Source organism: Canis lupus, chromosome 20, assembly GCF_048164855.1.
Source record: "Canis lupus baileyi chromosome 20, mCanLup2.hap1, whole genome shotgun sequence".
In the NCBI taxonomy this organism is placed as follows: domain Eukaryota; kingdom Metazoa; phylum Chordata; class Mammalia; order Carnivora; family Canidae; genus Canis; species Canis lupus.
In genome coordinates this window covers 19176509-19188749 of record NC_132857.1, presented here as the reverse complement: position 1 = coordinate 19188749, position 12241 = coordinate 19176509, and the positions used below count along the sequence as shown (strand labels likewise).

Sequence of the window (12241 nt, the reverse complement as noted above, 5' to 3'; positions counted from 1 at the left end):
GTGAACACTAAGTTTTCCAGTAAAAGCATCTTAATTTCTCTTGAGGGACAAGCCCTTTCCAAATTCTGCTCCACTTGACTCTGTTTGCTAGTACTTCCTGATCCTTATTAACTAAAGAGATCCGTCTTTTATCACATGGATTTCTTTGTGTTTATATTGGTAATTTCCATGTGTAGTTCACAGGGGTACTAAATATCTGATATTAAGTTCCTTTAAAAAACTCTTTTTTGGGAAACCCTGGGTGGCGCAGCGGTTTAGCGCCTGCTTTTGGCCCAGGGCGCGATCCTGGAGACCCGGCATCGAATCCCACGTCAGGCTCCCGGTGCATGGAGCCTGCTTTTCCCTCTGCCTGTGTCTCTGCCTCTCTCTCTCTCTCTCTGTGTGACTATCATAAATAAATAAAATTTTAAAAATAAAATAAAAAACTCTTTTTTTCAAGACTTTCAAAACTGATTAAAAACCAAACACAAAATGTATTGAAAACCAAGTTTTCTCACAATTAAGATTTGCCAGTTTTATTTAGTTTCATATAAACCTGAGGAAAAAAATCCTCTGTAGGCATTTATAGGCATATAATTGAGTTTTTTATAAAATGTCATTGATTAGGAAAAATATATTTCTGCATTAACTATTAAGAAAATTTTATCTGTATATGTGTACTTATTTAAATTAGTTTAAGTATTCTGCTCTAATGCTCTATTACTCAAAGGAAAATTCAGGATGCCTGGGTGGTTCAGTTCTGACTCTTGATTTCATCTCAGATTTGTGAGGGTGAGCCCTGAGCTGGGTCTACTCAGGGTATGGAGCCTGTTTAAGATTATCTCTTTCCCTTCTTCTCCCTGTCTCCTCTCTCTCTCTCTCTCTCTTTAAAAAAAAAAAAAAGTAAAGCTTAAAACATCCTCCAAGAAATGGAAAGTCTGCTCCTCATGAAGCATGTTCGCAAATGCTTCTCTGACCTTTACATTTCTGATAGTTATTATAAATATAGCTTTTATACATTATATGTAACATATATGTACTGTCTGTGTGTGCTCATATATGTGTTTGTGTTGTATGGGTATGTATTCTACAACTAAACTACTGATATAATTATACCACTCAATTCAGTAACCTTGTTAATCTACTTGACCACTGCTTCTTTAATACTCTATACTTTCTGTTCTCTCTATTCAGTTTTTGATAGTCGTTGACTACCCTCCTTTTTACATTTTTTTTTTTTTAAGATTTTATTTATTTGAGGGAGTGAGAGAGATCACGAGCAGGGGGTGACAGGCAGAGAGGGGAAGCAGACTCCCCACTGAATCAGGAGCCCAGTGTGGGACTCCATCCAAAGACCCTGAGATCATGACCTCAGTCAAAGGCAAGTGCATACTCAGCTGAGTCACCCCTGTTGACTACCCTCCTTAACACTTTCTTCCCAGAATGTTTATTTCTATGAGAGTATGCTGAAGTACTTAGAAGTGTCTTGGTATCTGCATCTTACTTTAAAAAGACTCGATGGCAAATTTAAAAATTGATAAAGTATGTGTGTTTGCATGTGTGCTATTTGTGTGTAGAGAGAAAGTGAGAGCATGCACCATATGTGGCAAATATTTAAAAATTGGTATATTTTTCAAAAAATATGTATACACTTATTGTGTCCATTTTTTTGACTTTTGTGTATATTTGAGAATTTTCAAAATTTAATTAAAAAATAAAAGGAAAAAGAAAAATCAGACCAGCGTGTGACAACTGTGGTGCTGGAAAAAAACAAAAAAAACAAAACAAAAAAACAACTCTGGTGCAATTTTAGGTAGGCCTGGTTTTAACAGTAAGTCACCTCCTGTGGTAAACAGTCACTTGATCCTGCTGATGATAACTGGGTATTTTTAGGGCCATAAGCTTATGTGCATTGATCTCAAGTTTAATTTTAGTTTTATTATTTGGTAAAATCAGAAAAAAAACAAAAAAGGCAAAGCCCAAGGCTGATGATACTGCAGGGAAACATACATGTATCACTTATGCTACTAAAATAAATAGAGTAGTTGGGATAGTAAACTGACATTATGCATCAAGGACCTAAAAATGTTCATACCTTTTAATCCAGTAATCTTACTTTTTAAAGATAAATCCCAACAAAACAATTTAGAAAGGAATAATTAAATCCTGATCTCAGGATTGTGGTTAATAATACAGCATTCTTCTGGTTCTGTGGACAAAAACCCAAAACAACAAAGTCTCTCTCTCCCCCGAAACCATGCAAGTTCTTTAAAAAAAAAAAAAAAAAAAAAAAAAAAAGACTTTTTTCTGATATTAACAAACAAAACCTTTCTCTTTTTGGATTTCTGAATTTTTTGTTTTTCTGATTTTTTTCTTCCTCTGTTTTTCCTCTTCTTGCCTCTTAAATGTAGGTATTTCCCAGCAATCTCCCTTTCACCCACATCTCTCTTCTCGTGGTCACAATTTTAATTGATCTCATGGTTTTTATTGTTTGTATGTAGATCTCTCTGAAATAGAAAATTCCAGCCCTATCCTCTTTCCAGAGCTTTGTTTGTGATGCTTCCGTTCCAACTGCATCCTTTTTGTCTCTTGAATATTATCCTGTTCTGTATTTCAACTCTATATCCAGAAATAAAAGTTTATCTTATGTGAATATTATCCTCTTCTGTATTTCAACTCTATATCCAGAAATAAAAGTTTATCTTATGTATTTTCCCTCTTAAAAATTATTTTCATGTTCACATACTATCAACTCATCTTGAAATCTTCAGCTTTACATTCTTTCTCCTTCTTACTCTACCCTCAAAACCCTCATGCTGTGGACCTGCAGTATCACTCCTAGAGTGTCTTCATCCTCTGTGTGGAGTTACCCTAGTTTAAGTTTGTTTTTTTATTTTAAGAATGTTTCTGATAGGTCCTAAATTGATCTCCCTGCATTCTTTCTCTCTTCTCTCTAAATGAATCTTGTCAGAGAAGTTTTCCTAAAGCACAGATCAGACTATATCACTCTGCAAATTAAAAATCTTCAAAGGCTTCTTATTATGAGGAAAGAAGTTCTTGAACTCCATCATCTAGCCTTCAGGGTCTTCCACTTTATAGTTTCAACTAACTTTACTTTTTAAAATTTCCTTCCTCATATCTTTTTTCTCTTACTCCATACTTTTTTCTGAGCCTTTTGTAATTTTTTGGCCTCTACCTGAACCATTCCCTGTTTTCACATTTCCAGATCTCATCCATGTTTAGAAGTTGGCTTTCAGATTAGCCTTCCAGCTGGAAGTAATCTTTTCTTCCTGGGAACTCCTAAAAGCTTTTTCTGTGTCTTTGTTACCATGCTTAGCATCCTTTCCATTGTACTGTGATTATTTATATACATGTTACTGGTGGTGGTTAAGTTCTTTAAAGTTTGGGTTCATGTCTTATTCTTTTGTTTCCTGTGTATATTATCTGATATGTAGTTCTTAATGGATATTTACTAAGTAAATAACATGTAAAGAATTGTCTTATTTTGGGGATTTCTTTGTTGAGAAAAAGGAACAAAATTTTAAGGATATGTCATTAATATATCAAAGACAGAAAAAATCATATGCTCCCTGAGGACCTACAGAAATATTTTTAGAAGTAATACATAAAGCAAATAAATTTGCTAAAAAGATGAGACCATGAATCACTAATTCAAACCATTTTCAGTCATATGAAATCTAATTTTTAAAGCCGTCTAGAATATAGACTTAACAGTATGTTTGATCATTTAAACAGTTATTTATATAAGCAGAAAATATTTTCTTTAGTAATTCTGTAATTACAGCTCACATTTCATGTATTCTAATTTATTTCTTTTTTTCTTTTTTCTTCTAATTTATTTCTAAATAGAACTTTTTAACTTTTAAGGATCTTCTAGATTCTTTTTTTTTTTTAAGATCTTTTATTTATGTATTCAGAGAGAAAGAGAGAGAGAGAGAGAGAGAGGCAGAGACACAGGCAGAGGGAGAAGCAGGCTCCATGTAGGGAGCCCAACATAGGACTCCATCCCAGGTCTCCTGTATCACACCCTGGGCTGCAGGCAGTGCTAAACTGCTGCGCCATCGGGGCTGCCCAGGATCTTCTAGATTCTTAAATGCTTCTTATTCCCCCTCTTGCACTTTTTATTGATTCTTTTTTCCCCCTCTGTTTGTCCTGGCAAAACTTATATTTAGATAATGCTCTGTTTTACAGGTATCTTGGTCAGATATAGGAGGACTGGAAAATATCAAACTGAAATTGAAACAGGCTGTGGAATGGCCCTTGAAACATCCAGAGTCTTTCATTCGAATGGGTATTCAACCACCGAAAGGAGTTCTTCTGTATGGACCACCTGGATGCTCTAAGACAATGATTGCAAAGGCTTTGGCCAATGAGAGTGGCCTGAATTTCCTAGCTATAAAGGTAAAGTGTTAAATTTTTTTATTGCTACCTTTCTTCCAGCCCCACTAACACCTTTGATTCTTACCCTTAGGAAAACATGATAAGGCATCTTACGGAGTAGCTGATTTTTTTTTTTTTTCTTTTTTGAGGTTGATGGCAAGATAATATAGGGCGATGAGTTCTAAATAAATTAATGCTTATAATTGGCAAAACATGGCAGACAATAGGAGACTACTTTATTTAGTTTTGTGAGTCTCAATATTTCTTACATCCATGTATAGTATAGAAACCAGTTTGGTTTAGTTTCTACATTTTTAAATTGTGCTAATAATCTCTTGCTTAACTAAGATTTAATTATAAATATGACTGCAAACTTAATATTTATATAGAGAGAGTTTTCAAAGAAATCAGATACTTTATATGGTAAAACTAAATTCCTTTAAACACTTTTCTAGTTAGGGAATATATATGTACAAGGTTTCTATTTGAAACACATACATACATTGTTTGTTCATTGCCATACCCCTGTTACTTGGGGTAGATAATCTTACTCAACATGTAGTTTTACATTTACTTTAGGGCCAGATGTTTTTTTTTTAAAGATATATTTATTTATTTTAGAGAGAGTACCTGAGCATAAGGGAGGGACAGAGGGAGGGAGAAGGAGAGAGAGAATCCTCAAGCAGACTCTGCTGAGTGTGGAGACTGCTAGGAGTCTGAGATCATGATCTGAACTAAAATCAGGAATTGAACACTTATCCGACTAAACTACCCAGGTGCCCCAGGGCCAGATGTTAATTTTTAAATGAACTTTTGTGTAATTTGATCGTCTGTCCAGTTACTAAATATACATATATAAAACCTTGAATCCATTAGTGGAAAGGACCTTATCACAAAAACATATACTTCAGTCTGTTAAATATGAAACTCATTTCAGAAAAAGCACATGATAAAAGACTCTGTTTTGATAGTACCAGGGAATTTTTTTTCATAAAAAATATGTTTTCTATCTTAGAACACTGAAATCCTTGGCAGTTTGAAAGCATAAAATTTATTTCAGATTAGAGTCAATTTTTTACTTAAAATTGTTTTGAAATAATGTTTAGATATGTTAGGCTATTTGCTTTTTAAAAATACGTATCTTCACAATCACTAGTGTTTACGTATTTGTGATTATTTGGTGGAAGATATTAGATACTGAAGAGGGGAAGGAGGACCATTTTCACAACCACTTTTAAAGCTGGCGGGTTTAAATGTTGGAGTAATGAGTAATTTTGAAATTTCAGAGGCATCTTGATTTCTCTTTGATCCCTGTTCTCTTATCTCATGATAATGGACATGAACATTTTACTGGCACTTCCTACTCTTTTTACTGTCACCTCCATTTTTCTATGCCTACCTTGTGTTTTCCACGATTATATATTCATAATCCTTGAATTTTTTTCTGTCAATTGGAAATATGAAACTTACGTGATGAGAGCTTCACTCGCAGTTATTTACACTGGAATCTCAAAGAGGAGTGAGCACATGTATTTTCCTATGAACTAGTATCTCATTCTTATGTGATCTAAGATAACTGTTCCAGATGTTAGGACTACTTTCTGGCCTATCTTAGGAGTTCTTAGAAATACATTTATTACTGTTTTTGAGTACAAAACATTTTCATAACTTTAGACAGTTTTACTTTTTTCTTTCTTCACTGTGAGAAAATGTACAAAGATTTTTTGAAAAGTTTATCTTTTATCTTGCACACTGTTCACGTAAAATAGGCATGCATGTGTTAACTTATTTGAGCCTTTTCACTAAGTTCATTTTCATTTTTCTTTTAAGTCACACACACAAAGGATACGTGATGTTAAGAAATTTTCTTATTTAGTTGAGTTCATACTTGCCAGAGATAATTATGTATTCTACTTACTAATTTTTTTTATTTAATGTGGATTTTTATTCAATATACATTTTAGTATAGTTTGGCAGTATTCAGCTTTTTTAAAACATTTATTTATTAATGAGAGACACACACACAGAGAGAGAGAGAGAGAGAGGCGCAGAGACCCAGGCAGAGGGAGAAGCAGGCTACATGCAGGGAGCCCAACGTGGGACTCAATCCCAGGTCTCTAGGATTAGGCCCTGGGCCGAAGGCAGCGCTAAACTGCTGAGCCACCCGGGCCACCCGGCAGTATTCAGTTTTTGAATCTGAGTGGAGTATATATTAAATGAACAATGAATGTTCATATTACTACTTTTTAAATATTCCTACATGTTTAAAAATTTCTAAAAGAAAATGTTGGGAATATGAAAGAATTATTTGTTTTTCTCTGCATTTTTATTGGTCTTTTCATCGTTGTCTGGCCATTGCGTATGAGAAGAATTTAAAGTAGCTATGCCATACAGCTTATATATGCAGAAAGAAGTCAAAGAAGTTGGGAATTAATATTCTTCCTAGCTTTGTTTTTCTATGAAGAAAAACATACATGTTTCTTTTCCAAGGGATTTAAGTGTTATAATTAAGTTTGAGCTTTTGAAATAATAAGTCGTACATATTTTGAAAATGACCAGAGAAACATAGATAGACAATAAACTTTTCTAGTCAGTTGGAAAATACAAGTAAGAACATATATCGAAAGGAAAAACTCGCCAGCATTTTTTGTAATTACCTTTAATTCCCAAAATAACTTAAAATGTTTTAAACATCTCTTTCTCTGAATTTATGAAAGAACCCTTAGCTTCTCCTGTGCATCTTTCCTGAACAGTGATTAAAAAATATATACTCCAGGGCAGCCCTGGTGGCTCAGTGGTTTAGCACCGCCTTTAGCCCAGGGTGTGATCTAGAGACCCGGAATCGAGTCCCACATCGGGCTCCCTGCATGGAGCCTGCTTCTCCCTCTGCCTGTGTCTCTGCCTCTCTCTTTCTCTCTCTGCGTCTCTCATGAATAAATAAATAAAATCTTAAAAAAAATGTATACTCCAAAGTTCAAACTTCACGTTGGCTTGTGTGGACTCTTAATATTCTTTGGCATCTATGTGTTTTTGTGTAGACTGTAGCACTTGACATGTGCTTAAGTTTAGTTTGTCATCTGTGTCAATTATGTCAAAATATTTTCCAGTTGAAATTTCATCTCTGCTTCTCTCTTGCTTTTGTCTGGAGTGCTGTAATAGATTAATTACCTTTGTGTAATTGGGCTGCTTTACTTTATGAAGAACTGTTACTGATTCTGGAAAAGGGTGGTCAGGCATCTGACGGATTTTGAGCAAGTCTTTTATTAGCTGCTATTGGTGAGTACAAGAATATAATGAGCTAGTATATACTTGACTTTTGGGGGAGGAGATTTTCTTCTGATATTTGTATCAGAAAGGAAGTATCAGGAATAAATAGAATAAACAGAAACCTATTTTATTCAAAGCATGCACAATTCAAAGTACTTACTATTCTTTATTTAACTAGATCCCCTACTATTATCAAAGGTACAAAATAACCTGAATTTGTTAAATTGCAAGTTTATCTTTAAGCTTTTGTTTTTAAATCTTGTAGGCTAGTCTATAAATCATAGATTTCCCATTTTGCAGATGCTGTGTGGAAAACTACATAGATACATTTCTTTTATATACTGAATGCTTTCAGATTAGTTTCCAGGATTGCAAATAGGAATAATAATGTTTAGAAAGGTGAAATGACATTTCTAAGGCCATAGTTGTAGTGATGAAACTGAAATTTGATCTCAGAACTTTCTGATGGCAGAGTCTAAACTCTGAACCACTGCATTATGCAGTCTTCTCTTCCCTGCCCCTGCCTTTAAAATTTAGTGCCCAGTCCTCCCCACTTCCTACCCACCCCCCCCTAATTATGCCATGACACTGGTAAAGGTAGTTCAGGCAGTTTCTATAGGGTAGGTTCAGAGAAAGTGGAAAGATATTTCTGGTACAGTTAAAAAATTTTTTTTGTTCCTGTAGGACTAAGAAAAACTGAGAAAAATAACATGGCTTTGGAGTAGAAGTTGGTTAAATTAATAAGAATGATCACTGCCAAAGAAACAGGAACCTAATAAATAAAAGAGAAGTATATGGAAGGAGACTAGTGGTTGAATAAGGTAGGGCTTGAAATTTACCTATTACTATATAATTTTTGGTCTTCAAATTGGGTTACAATGAAAAAAGTAGTAAGCCAGGATTCAGATAGCTTTGGTTTGATTCCTAATCCTTGTACTTTTTAAGCTCTGTAGCCTTAAATAAATTCTCTTGGTCTCAGTTTTTGTTGTTGTTGTTTTGTTTTAATCTGTATAGGCTCTTTGAGATGATTGATATATTAAGAAGTAAGTGAAAAAGTTCTGGAAGGCATAACTACTCAATTCTTTAAGTGCAGACTGTGTATAGTTATGACTTCCTGTCAGAGTTCAATATGGAAAGGGAATGGGGAAGAGCTACTTGAGAGTAGAGAAATCTGGCAAATACTACTTCAGCCAAGTGATGAAGGTTAACATCTTCAGTGATTAGGGACGCTTGAGTGGCTCAGCAGTTGAGCATCTGTCTTCGGCTTAGGGTGTGATCCCAAAGTCCCGCGATCGAGTCCCACATTGGGATCCTTGCATGGAGCCTGCTTCTCCCTCTGCCTATGTCTCTGCCTCTCTCTGTGTGTCTCTCATGAATAAATAAAAAAAATCTTTTAAAAAAAATCTTCAGTAACTAGTCACATTGATAGTGTGTACCGTTATATGATGTAGCAAGAATGGCACTTGATTTCTGGGCTCTTCTTCCCAAAGACTCATAATCTGTGTCTGACTGTGAGATAAACATCAGGCAAAACCAAATTGTAAGACATTTTATAAAATATCTGGCCAGTACTCCTGAAACCGTCAAGGCCATTAGAAACAAGGGAAGTCTGAGAAACTCACAGCAAAGAGGAGCCCAAAAAGACATAACAACTAAATATAATGTTATGATGGTTTTTTGGGTGAAATCCTGGGAAAAAAGGACTTAGATAAAAACTAAGGAGTTCTTTGGGGCAGCCCTGGTGGCCCAGCGGATTAGTGCCGCCTTCAGCCCAGGGCATGATTCTGGAGACGCAGGATCAAGTTCCACATCAGGCTCCCTCCCTGCATGGAATACTTCTCCCTCTGCCTATGTCTCTGCCTCTCTCTCTCTCTCTCTCTCTTTCTCTCTCTCTCTCTCTCTCTCTGTGTCTCTCATGAATAAATAAATCTTAAAAAAAAAAAAGGAAATCTGAATAAACTGTGGTCTATGAATCAATATTGATACATTATTATTAGTTGATTATAATAAAGGTACTATACTAATATATGATGTTAATAATAGGGGAAACTAAGCGTCCATGGGGGTTTAGGGGTGGTGTATATAGGAACTCAGTCTTAATTCTTGTGTCAATCTTAAACTTTACCAGAAAAGGTCTATTAGCTAAATAAAAGAGTTTCAAGATCAGTATCACAGATCCAGACATAGTACAGACCTTTAATGAATGTAACTGAAGTTAAAAAACCTGGCTCATAACTCTGTACTGCACTGAATAGGAAGAGTGAAATGTATGGAAGGAGAAAAGAGATGGGGGAGATTGTCAATTCCTTGGGTGACAGCTTTGGGGGAGACCTTCGTTCCTATTCATCATCCCTTTGTTGGTGGAAAGTTCCTGGGAAAAGAAAGCCCCGAGAGGAAATTGGCTGGGGAATCTGGGTTTGGGGCTTCCCTGAGCTTGCCTATTTCACTGCAGTTCTCAGTTGAAGCCTATAAAGGAGTGTGTTGGTTCTGGCCCTAGACCCCAACATTATAAAGAATACTTTCTTTTAGTGTTTTGGTTATTTTTTCTTTCACCTTGGATACAGCTTCTAATTTAGAGTCTCACCAGGAACTATGGCCAGATTCATGCCTTTGTGGACCCAAACTCATTATTCTCCTTCTATATAGGTTTATTGCCATTTGGGCTCATCTAGATTCTGAAACCTTTTGAATTTCTATTTCATTTCCTTTAAGGCCTTTTCTTTTTTTTTAACTTTAATAATTCCCTTGACTTCTCTAACTAGTGTTGTCTTATGTGCCTCATATGCTTAAATTGGCAGCTATTAGCATCATTATTATATATATATACTTAGTTTTATCACTGTTTGAATGGCTATTAGGGAGTAACTAATAGTAATTGATTATTAGGACAAATAGAATGATGTGCCATTATCAGTATCACAAAATTATGTAGAAGTTAGATTCATTTTACTTAAATTTGGCATTATTTATACACTATATGAGCTGACATGTTAAAGTTGTAACATCGTATGTTAAAACTGCATGTTAATAATTTTTTTTTTTAAGTTGGGCCTGTATCAGTCAATAAAATTGCTATATACAAAAGATCCCTTGACATGAAAATATTATATAATATTTGGCTAGAAGCAAAAAATGACAATAATATGAACTATAATAACAAAACTTTTAGCGTTTGGAATCTTAGAAGACTTAGATTTAAAAAGAGAAGAATACTTTCAGACTTTGAAGAAGTTTACTTAATAGAAATTTTATTGTTGGGTTGATTTAATTTTTTATTCATGGATTCCAGCTGAGAGATTAGTCATTTTCTCCTTCTTTTCAATCTCTTTTGAATAAAATTTAATTGAAGTCAAAATATTACAATTTCATGTCTATAATGCTTTAGAAAGTATTTGAAATGTTTTACGATTGCAACAGTTGTGTAACTCAGATTATTTCTAATGTTCCTTCTGTGTGTTCTATGTTCTCTGTTTCTGTACATGCTAAGCAAAAATGCATTTGATGAAAAAAAAATGCATTTGCTGGGCTCCTTGCTGCCTCTCAACTCATATTTAGTGAGAGAGACATTTGACTAAATCAGTGATATAATGAAGTTGGTAATATATAGAATCTTGATGATTAATTGTACGTGAGAAATGAGAAAGAAAGAAGTCAAAGGTGATTAAAATTTTCACTTTCAGTGACTGATAGATGGAAATGCCCTAACTCTTGGAAGAGTTAGCACATGAGGAAGAGAAGCAGATTAGAGGTGGGAGAGCAGATGCTAGAGTGGGATTTAGACATGTGGAATTTGAAATCCTGGAATAACATTGCAGATATATCCAAAAGACCATTTTAAGTATGAGTTTGGAGTTCATGAGAATGGTCATTTCTAGTGATGAAAGCATGGAAGTTGAAACCCAGCGTTTGCAGTTCTGTGTATTAGTAAAGGAGTTGGAGAGTGACTAGAGTGGTCGGCGATAATGTAAGGAATTTCTGTGGGCATGTCTACATTCACACAGCTCACTGGATTATATTTATCATGGTGTTGCTGTACAAATTCTGAAGTGTGTCATTTTTGTTTCCTGAGTAAATAAATTGTGGGGAATATTTGTGTTGTATTTTTTTGAGAGGTACAGCTTAAATTCTGTTCCTTCTCTGCTATTCCCTCTCACTTCTTAGGGTTTTTACTTGCCGAAGGCATTTCTTGCCTAATGCTTAATGTCTGTTTCAGACCTTTTGAAATACTTTCCCGAATTGACCTTTGTATGTGCTGATGCTGTACTTCTTATTAATTTTCTAGATCCTTTACTCACATTACATATATGTAATTCTATCTCATGTGAGTTTAGGTTTTTATGAGTATATTCCATAACATTTAACCATAGTTAACACTTAGGTTAACTTGCCTTCCCTAGACACTTTAGAACTTATAAAAACCTGGTTTGAATTGTAATAGCCAAAAGCAACAGGCAGGTGTCAGACACATTTAAAAAGCCCTTGGGAAGACTGGAAGAAACCCAGTACTGATTAAAGGGGCAAAATTGCCTTAGAATTTTGCATGAGGCATAAATATTATATGAGTTTGTGACTGATAGAGTATAAAATCATGAAA

At 34.8% G+C, this 12241-nt stretch overlaps 1 protein-coding gene across 9 annotated transcripts in view; it reads left to right on the top strand.

Annotated features, from left to right (window-relative positions):
• AFG2A (AFG2 AAA ATPase homolog A) overlaps positions 1 to 12241 on the top strand; it is a 350459-nt gene that overhangs the window by 64910 nt on the left and 273308 nt on the right. For all 9 annotated transcript variants that reach the window (XR_012012857.1, XR_012012858.1, XM_072788489.1 and 6 more), the window contains exon 11: positions 4192 to 4401. Coding sequence is in view for 7 of the 9 variants with exons in the window: in XM_072788489.1 (XP_072644590.1) it covers positions 4192 to 4401 (210 nt within the window). In the remaining 2 variants the exon portion in view is untranslated. The remainder of the gene's footprint in view (positions 1 to 4191; positions 4402 to 12241) is intronic.